At 36.7% G+C, this 22,506-nt stretch overlaps 1 protein-coding gene across 1 annotated transcript in view; it reads right to left on the minus strand.

Annotated features, from left to right (window-relative positions):
- The window catches only part of LOC131040957 (coatomer subunit beta-1), a 31,468-nt gene extending 9,432 nt beyond the window's left edge, over positions 1-22,036 (minus strand). The window contains exons 1-3 of the mRNA XM_057973921.2: positions 21,505-22,036; positions 19,071-19,721; positions 16,825-18,052 (exon numbers count right to left, since the gene is read on the minus strand). Of these exons, the coding sequence (XP_057829904.2) occupies positions 16,825-18,052; positions 19,071-19,721; positions 21,505-21,683 (2,058 nt within the window). The 5' untranslated portion in view covers positions 21,684-22,036. The remainder of the gene's footprint in view (positions 1-16,824; positions 18,053-19,070; positions 19,722-21,504) is intronic.
- Between the last annotated feature and the right edge of the window lie 470 nt (positions 22,037-22,506).

The raw sequence follows: 22,506 nt of genomic DNA on the forward strand, positions 1-22,506 counted from the left end.
TAGGAAAACAAAAAAAAATTAAAAACAATAAAAATACTTATGTAATTGGTTGAAATAAGTTTTTAATACCTAGTTAAGAGTAAAAAATGAAACTTGTTGCAATAGTATTGCCTAACGGCAAGTACTAATAAGGGCAAATAATTCCAAGAGAAATAACTCCCAATTGCCCACAATACGCAGGAGTTTTGCCTACTTGGCAAACGTCAAATTACATAGTGCACAGTTGCACCTACTCAGATAAAGACAAAAATGGTTATGAGAGGTGGCAAATAAATTCAAAAGCAAGTGTGAGACTCAATTACCCAAAGGTGGGTGAGAGCGACACATGTAACTAATGGATTATGTCAATGTCCTCATATTAACCATGCCTAATATAACCTAAGCAAGCTTAATAATATGTAGGAAAAATAAATATTTTCTAACATAAGTAAAAAATTGACACTAATAATGTATAGATATGAAGTGACTACAAAGAAGAAAGTTTTGAAATTGTCCAAGACATGAAATAGTGTCAAATACAGACAATTGATGAGACAATAACATCCTGGAGAATTGTATCATGTTGGGGTATGCATGGAGCAAAATAACACCATCTACATGGAGCAAATCAGGTATGTTCTTCACTTGTCTTAGGTATGCAAAGGTGTGCACCACCTTATTGGCAAAACAAAAATATTGTAGAGACATCACTAAAAAAGCAATCAAAAATTCACGCATTGAAACCTGAGTGTCCATTTTTTATGAAAGGATTGCAAATACCTGTCTTTAATAAATGTCATTGAAATGTTTCTGAAGGCGATTGATTGAGGAGCAAGTGAAGAATGCAAACTCCATTTTCAACATCCTCGTTCAACCCATAGACATGAGGGTGCTGGTAACATTGTCCAAACTATAATAGACAACACAAAACATTGCAGAACAGCAGATGCTTTGATTGAGGAAAGGTATGAGCACATTTTTTAGACACGATGAACCATCCATTCCATTAACTTGATGAAGGAAAAAATTAGCAATCAAATAAAGTGGGTTGAAAAAACATACACCAAGGTTGACGAGATTTAAATGTTTGTGACAAACCATCATTCATCACAAGCAAAGTGGCATGGACACAGATACAGGTACAGATACAGATATGAACCATTTTTTAAGACACCCAATATGGATACGGCTGGATATATTTAATACAATTTTCTAAGTTATTTGAAGAGATTTTAATAACTTTAAAAGCAATATAGACACCTAATTGCTACATGCATAATTATAGATTAACAATTTGCAATATGCAAAAAATAGTAAAGTTGCATTGGAAGATAACCCAAAAAAATGGGTTGCTGAAATAGAAAAACATTTTATTTGTCTTCCTCATTTGGTGTAGATTTAGTTTATACCAAAATAAGTTTAAAATTTTGCAAGATTGAAGTTTTTTAAAATTAAGTTTAGGAGATTTACGTCAATTTTTTTAAATAATCAAATAACACAGTATCCGGCATGGTTGGAAAATTAAGGTTTTTTGGGCATGCGTGGATACAGTATCCAACGTGTATCCATATCGTACTATCCAATACAGATACAAGGATACATGCACTTGGGGAGGGGCAGCGGTGTATCCGGCTACTTTGGTCACAAGGCATCTTCAACAGCTTCTTTAATTAGGAGTTATTTAAGGTAAATTTATGATATTTCAATATTTATTTTGAACTTAATTTATTATTATATGATTTAGTTTTTAAATATTTTAATTTGCTATTAACTTATTGTTTATACTGCATTGGGTTGCTGGTCATTAGCAATCAATGGAATGTGTGGAGGTAATTAAATTCATAAAAAGCCCCAAGAGGTCAATTGATCCAAAATAAATGATTGGTCGGCTCGTGTGGACATCATCTTATGTCCGTCATGAATATGATTATGATTGTTGACATAGATCACCCATGTTTAGAAGAGATCTATGATGGCATGGACTCTATGATAAAAAAAATAATAAGGACCATAATAGCAAAGAAAGGGAATAACCCTAGAGAAACATTTTTCCTTGGGATGAAAAAAATTATGCTGACCACTAGTACAAGATGACCACACCTTTGCGTCTCCTTCCATTTGCATTGTCCTCAAATGTTATAGCATGAACATACTTTCTTTGTAGAGGAGAACGACACCATATATAGAAAAAGTGTAGTTGAAAGGTACAAGAAATCATTTTGAAGAATCTTCTCATCCGCAAAAGTGATAGATAATGTCGGACAGAGTTTGGCAAGTTCATCTCGTCATAAATAATTTTACCTTTGTAGGCAAGGTTATCCATTCCTACAACCTCTTGCAATCAAAATTCTATCATAGGTAAGCAATTTTTATTTCCTAACATTCTTGCCATTCTTTCACATTTTTATGTTGTACTGACTGTGTCCAATTACAACAAGTTGCAAGTTATTCTTCAGCTAAGCAGAATGGAAGTACATACTCTTTTATCATCTCTATAAAGCACAACCAATTGTGCTTCAAAAACAGCAGAAGATTTGGTCTACATCCATTCCAACTTGTACCTTCTATCACATAAGGAAGTTGTCTACAAGCAAGGGGCATCAAAGAATTGGGATATAACCCCTACACAAGCCAGCTTGGATGCATATGTTGCAGAGCAAGATAAAGTCACTATAGATGATGATGAGGCTACTACACATGCTGTAGCTAGTGTGAGTGGCATGCAGTTGCTTGTGATTCAAATGAAGTTGAACCGTGTGATGACTTAGATCCAGATGCTTTTCGTTGGAGAGCAAGATACAGATCTTTTATTGGATTTAGTATTTACTAACTTCATAAAATTAAATTATCAATTATCTTTGCCACTATCAAGTATCATAGCATAAAATATCAAACAAATTTTCAATTTTGCATCTATATTTTTAGTATCAAGTATCATATGTTTTTCATTGTTTCAATTTTGTACAGTGTATTCTTTTGAGTTTTGCCTATACATACACCAGTACCATTCCCAAGAAAAAAAATTGCCATCAAAACCCCAAACCCATACCTATTGAAGTACCAGGACCAGTAATTTGGAGAAATTATCATAGGCAAAAGCAGAAACTTTGGGACTCTACAGACCCCTTGAACCAGCAAGCCCAACCAGGGTTTTCTGATGATCTAGAGCTGCAGGCAAGAATGAAATTCCCCCAATTTTTGAAAAAGTGATGTTGATTGGGGATAAACTTTCTGCCAAAATATGTGCAGCTGATTATCACAAGACTGATAAAAATAAAAAATTCCAACACCAAGCCCCAGATTCAGTGGTAAACAACAGCACACAAAACAATAAAAAAATGAGAGCAAAGAGAAGCACACCTGCAGATTTTATTGTACTCCGCATATTTTCAGGACTTTCTTTCTATTATGGATAGAATTGAAAGTTACTAATTGATTTCATCCAGGTTATTTTATCCAGAAGACGCTAATAGTTGATTTTAATATTCAAATCAATGTTGTTGTTGGAGAAATGTGCAACAGAACAGCTGTACAAATCAATGAAGCAAAAATCGGCAAAAAAATGGATTAATCGGCAATAATTGTGAAACTTTTAGAATGCCAATTTTTTCCCCAATAAACTCGCAATTTCCTATAAAATCATTGACCGGTGATTTTTCCCGACAAATTTTCACGATCTGCAGATATGAACATAGTGATTTTAGATAAGGAAATGTGATTGCGACAAGATTTCAAACCTCCGTCGGCGATTTTGAAATGTTTTTGTGTCTTTGGCATGGAAAACCCTAAACAACTGTTGAGCCAACTAGTGGGCGGGATATGCGTAAGATTTTTCCATGATATGAAATTATCTGATATTTCTGCTAGGTTTGTCATTGATTTTTTTAATCTTTGGTATTTAATATAATCATTATAATGTTATATTATTATAGTATAATAATCATAATATAATAATAATAATATATTTATATTATAATATTATATGATTATATAAATCTTGTATTATTATAGTAAATTTACATAATACAAGACTTATATAATCATATAATATTATAATATTAATATATTACTATTATATTATGATTATTATAATATAATAATATTTATATTATATTATAATAATTATTATATAAAAATATTATTATATTAATATAATTATTATCAATATTATAATATTTTTTGTAATAGAAATAATAAAAATATAATAATATAATTATAATATATATATATGATAATATGATAATAATACTAATAACAATAATTATTATTTTATTGTATTACAATATTATAATATAATAATAATAAATTATATAAGTTTTTTCTTTAATCTGATTCTTTCCCCATTTTTTCAATCTTATACTTTTGATTTGCCAATCTTTTCCCCAAAAAGATTAATGCTTCTTTGGTACAAATTGAATAAATAGATTCAATAAATATTTTGCAAGTAGTTTATAATGGCACCAAATGACATGCGCTCGTATTCTGGAATTCATTAAATGAATGGCAATAAAAATGTTTCCTACCTAAAAATTAAAATGCCCTAACAGTCTGCAATGGAATTACACTTCTGTATGGCATGGATTTGCACGAGCATTGACATAACAACAAATTCACACAATGCCACAAATGGCATAGATTTGTTGTGTTGGTGTAAATAAATATTCATCATGGATATTAATACACTATACTTAAGTTAACTTAGGATAATGCATCTCTTCGTAGTTTGGATTTGAGACACTTAGGGAAGTGTGCACATAGGGATATAGCTTGTAGGAGAAATTCCACCTTTTGTGATCTTATTTTGTTGTTACACTCCACATTCGGTGGGTCATCCACCTCTTGTGGAATATTATATTATTTCTCCTACCTACCCCTAGTATTTCTTACCAACCCTTGTTTCTCATTGAGCCACATGTCATGATTGTGTGCTCGTACATCCATATGGCTTTGCCTATATAAGCAGGCCTATATTCATTGTATTGGTTAATCTAGTTGATCATTTTCATATTGATGAGAATACAGTTTGTTCTTGTCATTCTTTTCTCTCTTTTATACTTTTCATTGTGCCCTTGATCTTGGCAAAATCTCACATAGTATCAGAGCCATTGGGGCTTCATTGATTGGTTTTTGGAGACATTTTGGAAGGCTTTATTTTCGGATCTGAGGAACAAGCGTTTTTTGGAGGCATCTTAGAGTGTTTTCGACCTCACCATTGCGTCTGGGAGGCTGTTTCCATAAAAATCGAGTATAAACTCGACCTATTTTGGCGAAAATCGATTTTTGGGTGTGGAGGAAATTTTTTGCCCAATTCAGGCGTACGGTACGGAATTTTCGGATTTCAAAAAACAAAAAAAAAATTTGAAAAAAAAATTTCTAGTTGCAAACTTTTTTTTTTTAAATTTGAAAATTGTTTTTGGGATCCGTACCTTCTGCCTAGTCAGCTTCTGCCCAGTCAGTAGTGCCCAGTCAGCATTTTTTTTGGAAATTCTCAGACCCCTCTCCGTTGAGCTGTTTGGTTTTTTGGATCAACTTTGGAGGCCCATAACTTGCTCAATTTTGCTCCTTTTTGGGTGCAATTTTTTTTATTTGGGCTATTTTTTTGTGCTCTTCGCAGTGGTGTGGTTATTTTTTGGTTTTGGTGCACAAGTTTTTCGGAATTTTTGGATTCTCTCAGCTGTACCTGTCCAATCCTCAATTCTGCAACTTCAAAGGCCTTGTTTGAGCTCATACGAACTCCTTTTCAGGTGCCCTTTTTTTTAAAGTGCATGTTTTTTCGTCTACTTTCATAATCTATGATCAGATTTCAGATATTTTGAGTGGAAATTGTACTTTCAAATGTTGGTCTTATTTGGCCTATTTGGTACTTGTAAAATGCTTGGATCTTAGTTTAGATCTCTTGCACTGTTAGTTTGAGTCTCTTTTGGCCTTATTGAGGCAGTTGTAAAATTGAAATCAGAAGTCCACTTTGCCATTTTTTGCAAGTGGCCCATTGTACACGCACTAAGTATAAAGTGCCAAATCATCACTTTTGGGGGGGGGGGGTTCTTTGATTGAGTGAATTTGAGGGGGTGTCTTGTGTGATTGTGCCTCTCTTTCCTTGTGCTCTTTCATTTTTGTTGCAATGAGTCCTCATAAATTTCCACCTTTAACTCCACATAATTATGCATCATGGAAAATTAAAGTATGGAGCAAATTAATGGAAAAAGGTCTCACGCATTACATAGATGGAACAATAGCAGCACCACCTGATCCTAAGGCTGATCTTAATGCTCAGTTAGAATGGCTCACTAAGAATTGCATGGCTCTTGGAACTTTGCGCAAGTATGTATCAGATGATCTCATCTTTCATATTCAAAAGTGTACTACAATCAAAGATGCTTGGGATATGTTTCAAAAATTGTATGGTCAAGTTGATGAAATCAGAGGTTATAAAATTGACAATGAGCTCGCCAACTTGGATCCCAAGAGTCTTGATACAATCCAAGATTATGTCGGCAAAGCAAATGAGCTAAGAGCGAAGCTTAAGAATTGTGGAATTGACAAAAAAGATGCTCAGTTGATATTCAACTTGTTGGACAAGCTTGCACCAGAATATGCAGCATTTGTGTCTAGCTTCCAAACTCATCGTTTGACAGTGGGGAGTTCCGATGTTATGCCTTCATTTGATGCTTTCACAGAAATGTTGATATTGGAACAATCTAAGTTGTTGAACATGGGGCTTCTCAAGTCTTCAAAGTCCAAGGCTTTGGTGGCTAATCAAGGGAATCAAGGAGGTCAAGGCAAAGATTCCAACAAAAAGAAGAAGCACTCTACGTCAAAGCCACAGCAGGAAAAAGGACAATCATCCTCTCCATCACAAGGCGATTTTTCATCCTCTTCCAAGAAGGGGACACCACCTAAGAGGGATAAACCAACTTGTGCATATTGCAAGAAGTATGGTCATGATGAGCATCGATTGCACACCAAGCAAGTTGATGAGTTGACAAATCTTCTTAAGAAAAACAACATCAACTTGCCATCCGCCTACACAAATAAGGATTCATCTCCTTCCTCTTCCTCACATTCTAAGGGAAAAGGGTAAGCATTTGTGGCTACAACAGGTTCTTCACAACAGTGGATACTTGACTCGGGTGCCTCATATCACATGGGTTCTACAAAAGAGCAGTTTTCTTCATTGGAGCCATCTAAGGTACCTCACATTTACATAGGTGATGATACACAAGTAGAGGTTGAAGGGAAAGGTTCAGTTGACATGGATGATGGAACATTTGAGAATGTTCTTTATGTTCCTAACTCGTCTACCAACCTTCTCTCTATCTACCAAATCACTCACTCTAGGAATGGGAAAAAGGTTGAGTTTACACCTGATTCAGTTGTAGTAAAGGAACTTGATGATGATGCCTTGGTAGCAGTGGGACAAGTCAATGACAACTCAAGGCTTTATTCATTTTCCCACTTTGTGCCAAGTTCTCCTTCTAGGGCCTTGCTTACTCATTCAAATTCTAAAAGTAAGCTATGGCATGAGCAGTTTGATCACCTCAACTACCGCTATCTTCAACAGCTCAGCACGAAAGACATGGTCACAAGTCTACCTCGAATCAGATTTTTCAGAGGGTGTATGTTCAGGTTGTTCCATGGGCAAGCATCCCGAGGAGAAGTTTGATAAGGGGAAAGCTTGAAGAGCTTTGGAAGTTCTTCAACTTGTTCACAGCGATGTAGCACGTCCATTTCCAACACCTTCATTTAGCAATGCCTACTATGTCCTCACCTTCATTGATGACTACTCCCGCTTCACTTGGGTCTACTTTCTCATTCATAAGAGTGAAGTATTTGACAGATTTCAGGACTTCAAGACTCGTGTGGAGAAGCAATTCGGGAAAGTGGTCAAGATTCTTCGCACAGATAATGGAAGGGAATATGTGAACAAGAGACTTGAGGATTTTTGTACATTTGAGGGGATTGATCTTCAACATTCTGTTGCATACACTCCACGGCACAACGGAGTTGCAGAACGCAAGAATAGAACTCTCAAAGAAATGGCTAGTTGTATGCTACATGCACGTTCTCTTGATCCCGCCTTTTGGGCAGAGGCTATCAATTGTGTCACACACATCCAAAATCGGGTTCCTCACAAAGCTTTGCAAGGTATTACTCCTTTTGAGGCTTGGGCTGGTAGGAAATCGACTGTGAGACATTTCAGAGTCTTTGGGTGTCCAGCATGGACTTGCATTCCTCCGCAGAAACACAAGGCATTGGAACCTCAGAGTCGGCCTTGCATATTTGTTGGATCTCCTGAGGGTGTTAAGGCATATAGATTGATGGATCCTGAGACACATGAGGTGTTCATTGAGAGGAGTGTTCACTTTGAGGAAAGCTCTCCTAGCTTAGCCTCTCTACCTCCTCCACCTTCCTCCATTGTGGATAGTGATGTTAGTGATTCAGATGATGAGACTCCTTCAACTCCGACTCGCAGGGTTACACCTCCGCAGGGTCCACTTGCAGTTGAGGAGCCTCGTTCTCCACGTCCACCTAGACCTCGTTGGGCTCAACAAACACTTGAGTCCGTGGGTTCTCTTGTTGGGGATCCTTCAGATACATGGAGAACTCAATCACAGCATCAGGATCTTCCACATGCATTCATTGCTACCGCTACCGATCCACAGACATTTCGGGAAGCATCAGGGGTTCCTGAGTGGGACCAAGCTATGGAGGAAGAGTATAGTTCCTTGATGAAATACAACACATGGGATTTAGTCCATCTCCCTAAGGGGAGAAAGATGGTTCGATGTAAGTGGATCTATCGGACCAAGTTTGCAGTGGATGGTAGTGTGGATAAGTATAAGGCTCGGCTTGTTGTGAAAGGTTTCTCTCAGGTTGCAAGTGTTGACTATACTGAGACCTTTGCACCCGTAGCCAAGATGAACTCCATTCGCTTGACACTTGCTATTGCTACAACTCATGGTTGGGTTGTACATCAGACAGATGTGAAGAGTGTTTTTCTTCATGGTGATCTTGATGAGGAGATTTATATAGAGCAGCCGCAGGGTTTCATCCAGGATACTTCCTTGGTTTGCAAACTAAAGAAATCTCTCTATGGCCTTAAGCAGGCCCCCAAGGCTTGGTACGCCAAGATGGATTCCTTTCTTCTCTCAGCAGGGTTCACCAGGTGTCATTCCGATCCGAATGTCTACATTTTGCGACAGGATGACTCTCACTTGATACTTGTGCTTTGTGTTGATGATTTGATCATTACAGGGAGTACCGCATCCATCATTAGCAAGGTCAAATCTGCTTTGCATGACAGATTTGCTATGACTGACTTGGGTCTTATGCACTACTTTCTCGGGATAGAGATTTCACAGTCACCTTACGGGATTACACTATTGCAGCCCAAGTATGCTCCTGATCTACTTGCACGCTTTCATATGGCTGATTGTAAGCCTGCCCCGACTCCCTTTCTTTCAAGAGTCAAGCTTGAGGCTCAGTGTTCTTCTCCACTAGTCTCATCTACTTGACTCATGCACGCCCTGATATTTCATTTGCAGTTGGCATGGTTTCCTGCTTCATGTAGGAACCACATGAGCTTCATTGGAAAGCCGCCAAATGCATCCTTCATTACATCCAAGGTACACATCACTATGGGATTCACTATGCAGCAGGCACAGGACTTCGCTTGGTTGGTTACACAGACTCCGATTGGGTTGGCGATCTTGATGATCGTAAGTCTACTTCAGGTTACAGTTTTCACCTTGGTTCAGGCCCCATTTGTTGGCAGAGCAAGAAGCAACATGCTATTGCTCTCTCTTCGACTGAGGCTGAGTATCGAGGAGCTGTTAAGGCAGCGACTGAGACCATTTGGCTTCAGCAGATTCTCATAGAGTTTGGGTTCACCACTCCCCGGCCGACAATTCTACATTGCGACAATCAGAGTGCTATTGCAATCTCGAAGAACTCGGTCCAGCACCGGCGAACCAAACACATCGAGATTCATATGCACTATATCTGAGAGTTGATTCAGGAGCAGGTCATTGATTTGCAGTATTGTCCTACAGCAGAGCAGGTTGCTGACATATTCACCAAACCTTTCACCGAGAGTAAGTTCCAGTAGTTGCGAGCTCTCTTGGGGGTGTGAGATGTGTCATTAGGGGGGGTCAGCTAACTTCTCCTTTCTCTCTTATGGGGGGGACTTTTTCCTCTTTGAGGTTTTGTCCTTCTTCTTTGAGAGTCTTTTGTACATTCATCTCTCTTTTGGGGGGGAGTTTTTTCCCACTGGGTTTTCTCCCTTTCTCCCTTTGTGAGAGATTGCATTGCATCGTTTTGTTTGCATTTGCATATTGTACATGGGTACCTATCATGGCCTAGTAGTCGGGACCCATCTTGCATTGTTGGCTTGAGCCTTCATTCCCCTAAGTTGCACTTAAAGGGGGGGTGTTGGTGTAAATAAATATTCATCATGGATATTATTACACTTTACTTAAGTTAACTTAGGATAATGCATCTCTTCTTAGTTTGAATTTGAGACACTTAGGGAAGTGTGCACATAGGGATATAACTTGTAGGAAAAATTCCACCTTTTGTGCTCTAATTTTGTTGTTACACTCCACATTCGGTGGGTCATCCACCTCTTGTGGAATATTATATTATTTCTCCTACCTACCCCTAATATTTCTTACCTACCCTTGTTTCTCATTAAGCCACATGTCGTGATTGTGTGCTCGTACATCCATATGGCCTTGCCTATATAAACAAGCCTATATTCATTGTATTGGTTAATCTAGTTGATCATTTTCATATTGATGAGAATACAGTTTGTTCTTGTCATTCTTTTGTCTCTCTTTTATACTTTTCATTGTGCCCTTGATCTTGGCAAAATCTCACAGGACAGTTAGAATGGATTTACACGGTCCACATTGTAGGAATAGATTTCAAACCAATCTTAGTAGACATGTATTTGCCTTCTTTGAACTTTTCAGTAATTAATCAATTAACAACTATTCACTTCATTAGCTCCTTCATCATGATTACACATTTTGCGTTAAATGCACATCATTTAATTTTATTGCTTAGAGCTTTATAAATCATAAATCTATGTAAGATGGCCCATAAAAAACTCCCAGTACATGTCTGCTTTGAGACATAAGTCACAATGTATGCACTACAAGGCATTAAAATTTAAAAATAAAAAAAAATATTTTCATGTCATATAGTTGTTTACATAAGCAGAAAATAAAGCATCCTATAGAATTGCTCGTGTCAACAGAATATTTCTGATGTTTGTTTACAGTATCAAAATCGTATGATTGAAATTCTTGCACCCAATTGGTTGGCTCTGAATTATTTTGTTTGGAGTGAAACCTTTGGTATCCTGTCTAGGGCAGAAACTAGTAAGTAATAAGATATTAAGTAACATGTTTCTATGAAAAAAGGAAATGAAGAATCCCAAAGTTGTAAATTATCTGAAGCATGCAAGGAGAGAAAAACTCTCTAAAAATAAAGGAATTAGAATTTAGTAGTTACACTGAACCCTGGTGTTTATGGGAATCTCAATCCATAGCAATAGAACATCATAAATGAACTAGACAGGATGTCTACCTCATCATGATCATGTCAACATATGTTGCCATAAATTTCTTAATCTGTTATAACTCCATAAAGACGGCAATTAGAAAGCATTAGAAGAAAAACTTGGATGCATGGTCTGATGACCCTTCAGAAAATTATGACAGAGTGCTACCATCAATCCATGAAGTCCAACATCAATTTGTCATGGATACAAATTACATTCTTCTCCTTCTAAATGCCCAACTGTAATTTACAGTATCACTAATGAATCCCAGTATACCGTCCAGTTAAACAATGTTAAGATTAGCAATGCTACTCACCTTTCAAATCTTAATAGAATAATATTGTAATCCAGGGTAGGACTATAATGTTGAAAATATTATTGATTATTCAATGTGAATGTCTTAAAAGATAATTGAATGGAGCATCCATGTAGTGGATGGAGGCACATGTGGAATGGAATATTCTCCAGGACACTTGGCAATATTGATTGTAAGAGACATAATGTGCGAGGTTACATTGTAAGGCATCACTGGACACTTGGTATTTGCATTTATGCATGTCAAAGGAATCTACAACGGGGTTACTTGTAAGACAATCATTGTGGAGTTTACATGTTTTGTTTACCACATGGGGTGCTCAGATTTGTTCTGTGTCACCTTGTGCAGTTAAGTAAGATCATGCTCATCTGGTTTTGTCCTTTTGTGGGGCCATCTTATCCTATCTAAAAAAGGATACCATTTCTAAAGGTCTTATAGAATATTCTAGAAAAATTCTTGCAACTCCCAGACACATGCATGTGGTTCTCTTTGGTTTTGTAATTGTTGTCATTTTATGACATCCTTGGTCCATCAGTGAGAACCGATCAAAGATATGTTCCATGGACCAGCGCTGCCCCAATTGATCAAAAACAAAGCCAAAGGTCATGAGGGGTTAAGTGTTGTCTTGTCGGGAACTAGGTTCCAAGCCTTTTCCTCATGACCCCGGAATCCCGGAACCCCCAGGTTCCAAACCTTTTCCTCATGACCACAGAATCCCGAAACCTCCACATTCCAAGCTTTTTTCTCATGACCCCGGAATCTCAAAACCCCCAAGTTCCAAGACTCCTCTCCCCTTGCGGCAAGACCCGATGTCCGACTTCCGATGACTTGCGACACTTTTAGATGACGTGATCAATACTCAAGGCTCTTAATGCTCCACCAACCCTTGCAACTTGTCTGCTTTCATTCATGGAGCTACAAGGGCGCATTTAATGTTTTTGCAGGTTCTCATTAAGTGGAGTCCAGAGCCATGCTTATTTATGGTTACTTGATGGCCTTCATGTCAATATTGTATGCTCTGACTTTGGAATGTCAGATAATCAACCTTCTAGAAGTACTTTTCTTCTTGGGATTGCCTTGTCAGGGTATGGCGAGGTTGCTTGCATACACACCATATCAAGTCTTATACCTCCCTGCCTTCCCTAACTAACATTCCTTTGTGCACGCCAAGGTCAAGGCTTCCTCTCCTTGACCATTGGTCTCTCCTTTGCGACCAGTTTGCTATATATAGATTGTTCAGCCTCATTGTAAAGGGTTCTCTCCCTACTGGCTTGAGCTATTCTTTGCTCTTTCACTTCTCTTTTTTCCATTTCTGAAACTGTAAGTTTGGCCATTGGCTTTAGAATGAATTGAAATTATCATTCTCGCCTACCTTCAACTTATGCATGTTGCATATGTTTCCTTACCTTCATTATAAGTGTGTTTTGTGGCTTTTTCTCATGTATATGTTGTGTTAACTTGTTTTTGAGTGTGACTTGTGGGAAACCTTCTTCCCTTTTGACATTCAACAAATTCTAACCTCCATACATGTGTTTGGGGTCATTCATGCAACTAAAGTTTGTGCATCTCCTAGGTATTTCGTTTGATTCTGTGTCATTTCTGGGTGGGGAGAGAAACATCTCTTATCTTGGTGCATCACGTCCTTTCATTTTAACGTTTCTTTCTTCCCTTTTCCTCTACAAGCTGCTAGGATAGGTTTAGAAATAGAATTTGGAGTGTTGAGTTGGTTCAACACCTCACTCAGATTGAGAAGGAAGCCGGCCTTCTCCGAAGATTCAACCCCATTGTGCAAGGTCCCACACTTTGGAGTTGTTTCTATGTTTCACGAGGTTGCTGAGTTGATAGCTCAACAAGGGTGCAAAATTTTGTGACAACAGTAATGCTACTTGGCGGTTTTGTGCCTTGCTTGGTCTATATAAGCATGCACATAAATAGTGGTATTGTGTAGCAAGTGCACAGTTACACTGCTGGAATGCTGCCAGAATTCTTCTAAAATTGAAGAGTGTTGATCTTTTGTGCTCTAAGTTGTGATTACATAGCATGGTGTTGGATGCATGTTTCCAAAGCAATGAAATGGTGATTGATTGGTCACAAGTTGAGGAACATGTCATAGAGATGGCATTCTCTTATTTAGCATGGATAAAATTCCCATTCTATCATAAACATGTTTTGTTGTTAATATGACGAGTGGTTCTTTAGAGGATAGGTTTTTTACCCAGGAGGATTTTCCTAGAATATAGTGGTCTCTAATCTTATGGGAAGTACTTCTATTTCTTTTCTCTTTCATTCCCTATTCTGGTTATCTTTCTAAGTGCTATTTACAAGCCATTATGCTGCTGAAACTTTGTTAGGTCTGAAGAAGTTGCAATACTGTCCTTGTAGGATTAATGTGGAAATTGTTACTTATTTCCTAACAAACAAACAAGGAGAAGCCGAGACTGATCCAATGGAGCAACTAGAAAATCACAAGAAAGATGAGAAGATGTTGAGATCTAAAAATAGGAACGTTGGATTATAATGGCAAGCATGTCTAATGGGAGAAAAACTACTCCCAAAATTCCACTCTTAGAAAGGCGAGTATAAAAAACTCAATATCTCATGTCAGAAGAAAAAATGTCACAGAAAAATGAATGATGAGAAGCCTGAAAATAGCTAATAAATTACAAGAAATACAACTGTTGAAATTAAGATAGTAGGCTTCTCTATGGAGGATGGAATGTCTTCCAAGCAAAAGGAGAAAGGAAGCTACAATGTGAGAACTTGTTATTCACAGACACTAGAAGGCAAGCCAGTTTGTAACGTGTGACAACAAAACTACAAATGTGAGGTAGTGTCTTAGAAGGTTAAAAAGAGCAAAAAAACAAGAAAATGAGTTTGCAAGTAAGAAGACCAACACACAAGATGCTATCAAGTAACAAAGAAATGCAAGCACAATGTCGAAAATAATTGAAAGAAAACTGGCTTGGACAAGCAGAAGGCTGTAAACACCAAGCAGATAGCTATCAAGGAAGAAGATAGCATAATGAAAAAAAAATGTTAAAACAAAAAAGGAAAATTGTAAATGTTGATAATATGTAAAGGAATACACTAAGAGAAGCTACTTAAGGCCATCAAATTGGGTAAAACAAACCTACAGAAGAACCACTATCATATATGCCCATCAAAAGGAGTGAACTCAGAGATCCCAAAGCTGGTGTGAGTTTGAAATGACTTTGGCTTCTGGCACGAATGAAATTAGGACTCCAGACCAACAAGAAGTACCCAAGCGAGTCAATTAGAATAATCCCATTACATTATGTACACAAATTTCCACATCCCAAATGTTCCTTGTTTATTTAAATAGAAAACATGGAGTCAGAGGAGAAAGTTACTAGTAGAATAATAGAATAAGAAATAGATGAAGTTATATATATTAAATAACATGATAAGATAAATGTTAAGAGATAACGCAAAGGACAGCAAACGACATCAAAACATAGAAGGAGATTCATAGCTGGCACTAATGAAAGCAAGTTGAGCTTTAAGCTGAGAAAATTTAGAAATTTGGTTGCATGACAATAATATTGTCGAGGCAAAAATATAAACTGTCAGTTTGTTCCAATGCAGGGGAATAAAAACTGAGTGTATTCCTGAAGGTAGTAAAAAGAAATCAAATCCACAAAGGAGAAATTACCTGTAGGATAGAGTTATTTTCCTGAACCCACTACTTACTTACCCATCTACAACGTAGAAAGAGATCTACAAAAGCATTGACTTACGTGTTGACCTAGATGGGATGCTCATTCATTGCATGATGAATAGAACATTGCATTTTTTGTTATGATGCCTTCTGTGTAAGGGTATCGCATACACTAACAAATAATGTCACTAAAATGAACAGTACAGACATGAATTAGTATCTGAAAAACTAGGACATGAAGGAAATACATTTGGAGGTACTATAAAGCCTTTAACTTCTATTATTGTTTGTCACTGTTACCTCAATTTTCAAGTCTTCAGAAATCATATGCCAAATGCATTGAAGTTTAAATAACAAACCTATCATAATTGGCTGTGTTTAATTACAGTTAATAATGCAAACCACTAAGTATACATATTGCATGATTGAATCTTATCATACAGATGGTGAATGTTATTTTAAGGTTTTCAAATGTGAAAGGAATGTGATATAGAAAAACTCTCTAATTAATATAAAAATTTACTCATTATTGCTTTTAAATTGAGGCCTTCATTTTGACTCGTACAATTAAAATTGCAATTTAATCTCAGGACAACCTAACAACTTGCAAGACTCAACCTATCAACCCAACATTTCATATATAGGAGAAAAACATTCAAAAAGAGCCAAAGAAATGGAATTTGAAAGTCACAAAATTGTGATTTCAAAATGTTTGCTTTGTGACAGTTTATGAAATTTGCACAGGCTACAATATTCAACCTAGCAAACATTTAACACGGGAAAAACAATGTGAATATCAAAAATCAGTAACTTTTGGAATTTGTCAGTACAACACCTCATAATTGTAATTTTTGCTTTGTGACAGCTGATGAGATACACACAGCTATGATACTCAACCTATAAATACAGCTGTGCACCCAAAAGAATGTTACAAAGAGAAGCTAAGGTTAATCAATAGAAATTGAGCATCATGGTGCTTTGGAAAAAATGAAAAAACATAGCATTGAAACCAAAATTCAAATAGAAAAATCAAGGATTGCAAGTTGCAGGATATATGATTTGGTAACATGAACTAACAAAAAAAATCTAATTAAATAATTTTGCAGTATTGTGAAATTTTATAAAATTCAGTACCCACATTCTTTTTGTTTTATCCATTTGCATGTACTGGAGATGAATCCTATTGAAAAATACCATATGATAGAACTCCAATAAAAATAATAACAAAAATATCATAGCGTAGGGAATTATGTGCATCATCGACAAGAATGTAACACATCTTACCTTTCTGTTCTTCAAAAGGCGGAAATCAATCAAGTCATCTGGCTGTGCATGTGAAATCTGAGCTTTTGCTTTTGTCTCTTCTATTTCCCGGAACTGCTTGTCAGCAAGCATCTTTACGAAGCTCTCTCGGCAAGATTGTAACCAAATTCTTTTCAACAAATCATCAGGAGAGGTTAGAATGCGTATACAGAGACTAATCCGCTCATAGGAGTCATTATCTATGGGATGTGGCAGAACATTAGATTGACCAAGGCGCAGCATAGAGACCATGATTAGCAATGCTTCAGCAGCTGCCTTGTTTACATCTGCTCTAGAAGGCTGCACCTCTTCCAAACGAAGAATCAGCTTAGTTAATGTACAGGCAACCACGGCAGCAAGGAAAAAATCACCTGTTAAAAGGATGGTTCGCAAATTTCCGGTCGAGTCAGAACTTCCCAGAATTACAGGATTTGCAATGGCAATTTCAGATGCAGCACTCTGAGTTGCATAGGTCCCATCAGCAAGAATGGCAGGTCGCCTTGAGGAGACAGTCATAGATGCTGGAGGCTGAGGTTTGTTAGTGGCTGATGACCTGAAATCAGTCACCTCAGCATCCTCAGAAATTGTGTAAAATGGTAGCTCCCCAAGAGATTGTTTGATGGTTGATAAACCATTTTCCACTTCAGTAAGAGAAAGGGAGTGCTCTCCGATAATCCACAGAGCACACAAGCACACAAGTGAAGACCGGATCTGATAAAAAGTGTCTAATAACCTTACCAATATGGAGACTCTAAGCTTAGGATTAGTCTGGATAATCTCCCGCACAAAAATAACCACATCCATTGCAGATGCCAGATTGCTATCCCCTAAGAAGTCCATGAGCAAATGAACCACAGTACTAGCAACTTCAGGGAACTTGATGGCACAGGAATGAATAGCTTGGACCAACATTTGCCTGTATTCCCCATTTTTCTCCAAATCTGTGCTCTGGGTCTTCACAACCTCCTTCTTTAGGGTCATGACAACCTCATCTATGTTTCGAGGAGTGATCAATTCCAAAGCAATATTAAGAGTTTTGCGCCGAATATCTAAATTAGGACTTGAGAGTGCCCTCAGAACATCCATGATCATGTCCACCATAACATCCCGGTGTGATGCCTTCAGCTCTTGCAACCGATCCAATACAATGAGCTTTACATTGTTGTCACTCTGTGACAGCAAGAGCTGGCAGTAGGTATTTGCTGCAGCTCTGTCGATGGAAAAGATAACAAACACAAAATAATATTATGCAACAACACAAAAAATCCTAAAATAAAATAAACTCACATTCATTAAAATACTTAGAGACATAATTCATCTACTCAGAATTTCTCATTTTTAATTGATTAATTTATTTTTTCATGATAATCCTGCAAAGGAAGATCTGGGCGCTAACATTTTAGGTGAGCTACTTCATCCATCATCCCAAAATGTAGGTACAACAAATCTTCCACACAGGAGCAATAGAAAAATTAAATCAATCAAGAATGTGTACCTCTAGAAAACTATATTAATTTCTCCTTAATTAGATGCTGGGTTGCACTACTTTTAAGTGCCTACCAAGGCAGTTACACCAGCTTTCAGAAATAAGAATTTAGATCTCTGATTTACAGAAGTTGGTCTTGCAAACTGAAGCAAGCCATACATTAAACCCTTAACAATGAAAGAAATTACCAAGACGACTAACAAAATTATGATTGAGACAATTAGCTACCGGGAAAATAAACTCAAATCTATTCATCCTAATTACATCTCAACTCTTAAATAGAGTATTTTGCATCCTTGATTTCTAAGAATCGGGTTTTCTGAACTTTAGATTATTCCAACTTAGTGTGCTCACTTACTTAAATATGATAAAAATAAAGCATAAAATTCTCCTAATTAGATCTTAATTCCACATGGCAGTCGACCTCAAAATTTAGTTTTCTCAACTTAACACTATTATGATTTAGCATGCTCACTTACCTGATAATGAAAAAATTAGACATAATTCATCCTTATAACATCTCAAACTCTTAAGTAGAGAAATCATGTCCCTGAGTTTGGAAAAATAATTTCATAAAATAGCATTATTCCAATTTACTATGCTCACTTACATTATACAGAAACCTTAAGGGATAAAATTCATCTTGATTACATCTCAATCTTAAATAGAGGAGTTTATATACTTGATTTCTAAAACTTAGTTTTCTGAACTTAATTCTATTATACTCAGTATATCTGTTTACCTGATTGCAGTCGGGGCAGATGACAGGCTGACAAGAGTTGATGCACACTCATACACAACAGCTGTAGATAACGAATTCAGCAAAGAAATGATGATCTTGATGTATTTCCCCTTTTCCCCAGGGTTTGATCTGCATACCTTTCGGATCAGCTCAAGCACAACCATCTGCAGCAAATCACCCCATTGTGGCACAGCATCCAGATTTCTGATTAAATAATTGACAGCCCTCTCCTGAGAACACGTAAAGAGCATCAAAAATGCATTTCTTCTGGCTGAGGGATCCTGTTCAGTGGTCAGAGCCTTTTCAATCATTTCAGGTGCATCTACAAGCAAGTTTTCCCCCTGTGGCAGCTTGTAGATAGACATCACTGCCAAAATAGCATTTCTTCTGATGTAAGGATGGCGATGCTCTAAATTGGCAAGAACAGAAGGAATCAGGGGCTCAATCAGCTCGCTCTCATTTAACCTTGAAAGGAACCTCAGGGTTACACCCCTGATGTACTCATTAGGGTGTTGGAGGTTGTTTCTAAGGTTTTGACAAATGAGGATCATTTCCGGCAAAACTTTGCCCCTTGCATCTGTTTTATCAATGATCTCTAAATATAATAGAAGGAGCTTCTGGATCGTGTGATCTTCTGAGGGTAGCACATACCTGAGAATAACAATCAATATTAAGGATAGCATTAATGGTACAGAGATTAAAGATTCAAACATATAAAAAGGCTGCTTAAAAGAAAAGTTGAAGAAACAATACTCCTAAACAGCTCTTCAGCAATGTAATAGGGAATTTATATTCTCAACTGATAGAGCATTTATTCAATCAACCAATATCAAAAGTTTAGATTGAAGAAAATTTCATATGAAGAAATGCGTGGAGACATATAGTTTAAAATCAAAGATGAAAAAAGTTGTTTGAAAGAAAATTTTATTCCAAGGAGTGAAAATATATGATCAAAAACCAATAGTGCTGCGCTCTCAACAGCTTCAATGTAGTATACCATTTGTGCGCCAGATTGATAAGTAGATCAGATAAAGCTTCATTTGAAGAAAATGCTTAATGATAAAAATTAAAAACATCAAAAACAAAGAAGAAAAGAATAACTTGAAAGCAAATTATGTTCAACATGCAGAGGGAAAAATGATCCAACTTCAAATGTGTACCATTCTTGACAACTCTACACCAAATGCGTTTAGCTCTCAACACATCTTCAATAATGCACTAGGGGATTCATGCCTTGACCCATAAGTAGTGCTGAGATCAAATAAAACTTCAAATGCAACAGTAAAAAATTAAAAAGTAAGAAGAAGACCATTCATTGAAAGAATTGTGATTGCAATTATTCTTCAGATGTACAATAGGACTATTTTGCCCCCACCCAATAAAAATAAGATAAATCAAATAAAAAAGTTGCAGAGATAAATGCTTCAAAAGCAAAGAAGAAAAGAATACTTCAAAGCGCCTATCTTTTTAATGAATTGAAAAAAATCAGAAAAACCAATACTACTACACTTTGCATTTCAATTTCAAGTTACAAAAATCCTTCAGCAATATAACAGAGTATTTATGCACACGACCAAGAGGGAATTCCTGCATTCAACTCATGCGGATTGAATCTCAACAATTCAACAGAGTATTTGTGCACTCGGCTGGCAGGGCATTTATGCACTCAACAGATAGGGATCGATCTCAACTATTCTTAGCCTATGTAGCAAAGTATTTACGAATCATTTATTTGGCGAGGATAAGATCAATCAGACTGCTAGTTTTCTGGTCAAGATTCATTAAAGGAGATCTGACATGGAAAAGAATATGAAGTTATCTTAGACTGTGATTTCCTGGTCCCATAGAATGATCGGTCTGGTGGATGTTAGTAAAATCATTCATTCTGGACTGACAGGTCATTTAAGCACCCAAAACATAGGAATCCGCTCTCAGAAATCCTTCAGCTACAAAGCAGTGTGCTTATGCACTCTACCAAGATTTGCAAAGTCCACAGATTGGGATTAAATTTCAATAATTCTTCAGCGATATAACACGACATTTATGCACTTGACAAATCTTCAGCGATATAACAGAGTATCTATGCACTCGACACGTAGGCAAAATTCACATCAAATAAAACTTCGGATAAGAGAGAGCATTATAACCACAAAACAAGCAAGGAGTGCTCAGATCACATAAAACTTCAGAGGAAAAAAGCAATCCAATAGAGAAGAAGAAATGAAAAGATGATAGTAATAATAATTCAGATCAAATGAAACTTCAGATGCGAAAAAACAAAGATCAAAATGATTGGAAAGAGTTCAGAAAGAAAATCCACAAGGAGAATTCAGATCAACTGAAACTTGATATGTAAAAATAATGTTAAAATAAATAGAAAGAAACATGGATCATCTGCGCAGACAACAAAATACATAAAATAATAAAATTTTACCTGACAATTGTAATGAAGAGCTGAGGTAGGGTGTCACCATTCAAGAGAAGCATGATAGCCTTCTTGAGGGCGTCTATCTTGCGGTCAATGTCGTTGCCTTCGAGGGATTCCTTGATCTCGTTGGCCATGGCCGGCGTGCCCTTGTCGAAGTGGATTAGCAAGCTGCATGATTTCTCCATTTCCTAGCAGACAGGTTTTCTAAACCAGATCTGGTGTGCGAAACTCAACCGATGCCGTCAGCGTAAGAACATTTACTCGAACGAAGAAATTAGAACCACGAAATCTCAATTTCTATCCAAGCTTTACTTTAAACCCTTCTTTGCCAGCAGATCTAATTGGTTCAAGAGGTCTGGAGTTCGAAGCTCGACGCTTCGATGAATCGCGTCTTCGCTTTGCAGTCTCTTTTTTTTCGTTTTTTAAACCCTTTTGAGCAGCTGCGATTTACTTGTGCGTTTTGTAAAAATGTGATTTGTTGCCGAAAATTACAGGGCTACAGCTTCATATTTGCGCGTAAATGCTATGCAATTACTTCAATTGAAAAAAAAAAAAAGCAAATAAAACTTGTAGAATTTGCTTATGATCCTGCAAATTTGTGGAAAACATTAGGTTACAAAAATTATGTTTGGAATTACGTTTCAAAGTTATATGCAAATCAAGGAAACTATTGTACAATATAGTTCAGTTTCAAAAGGGAAACAATTAATCATAATATTATAAAAATATGATAATAGAATTAAAGTTGTAAAAACTATAAAATTCAAGGTGATGGAAGGGTCTTTATCATTATAGCAACACCATTTTTTATTGGGTAAATTATTTTCATGATCAATAAGTCTGCATCTAGTAAGATCAATATCGTCATTCTCTTCAATTGATTAGTAGGAACCATTGTAATCAATCTTTAGTTCAAACATTTTGGTGATGAAAAATAGTCAAATTCAATTTAGGAAATGTATCTTGTCTCTGCCTGCATCAATGAGAAGATGCCAAGGAGAAATCAAG

The sequence above is a fragment of the Cryptomeria japonica genome, chromosome 9 (assembly GCF_030272615.1).
Source record: "Cryptomeria japonica chromosome 9, Sugi_1.0, whole genome shotgun sequence".
NCBI lineage: Eukaryota > Viridiplantae > Streptophyta > Pinopsida > Cupressales > Cupressaceae > Cryptomeria > Cryptomeria japonica.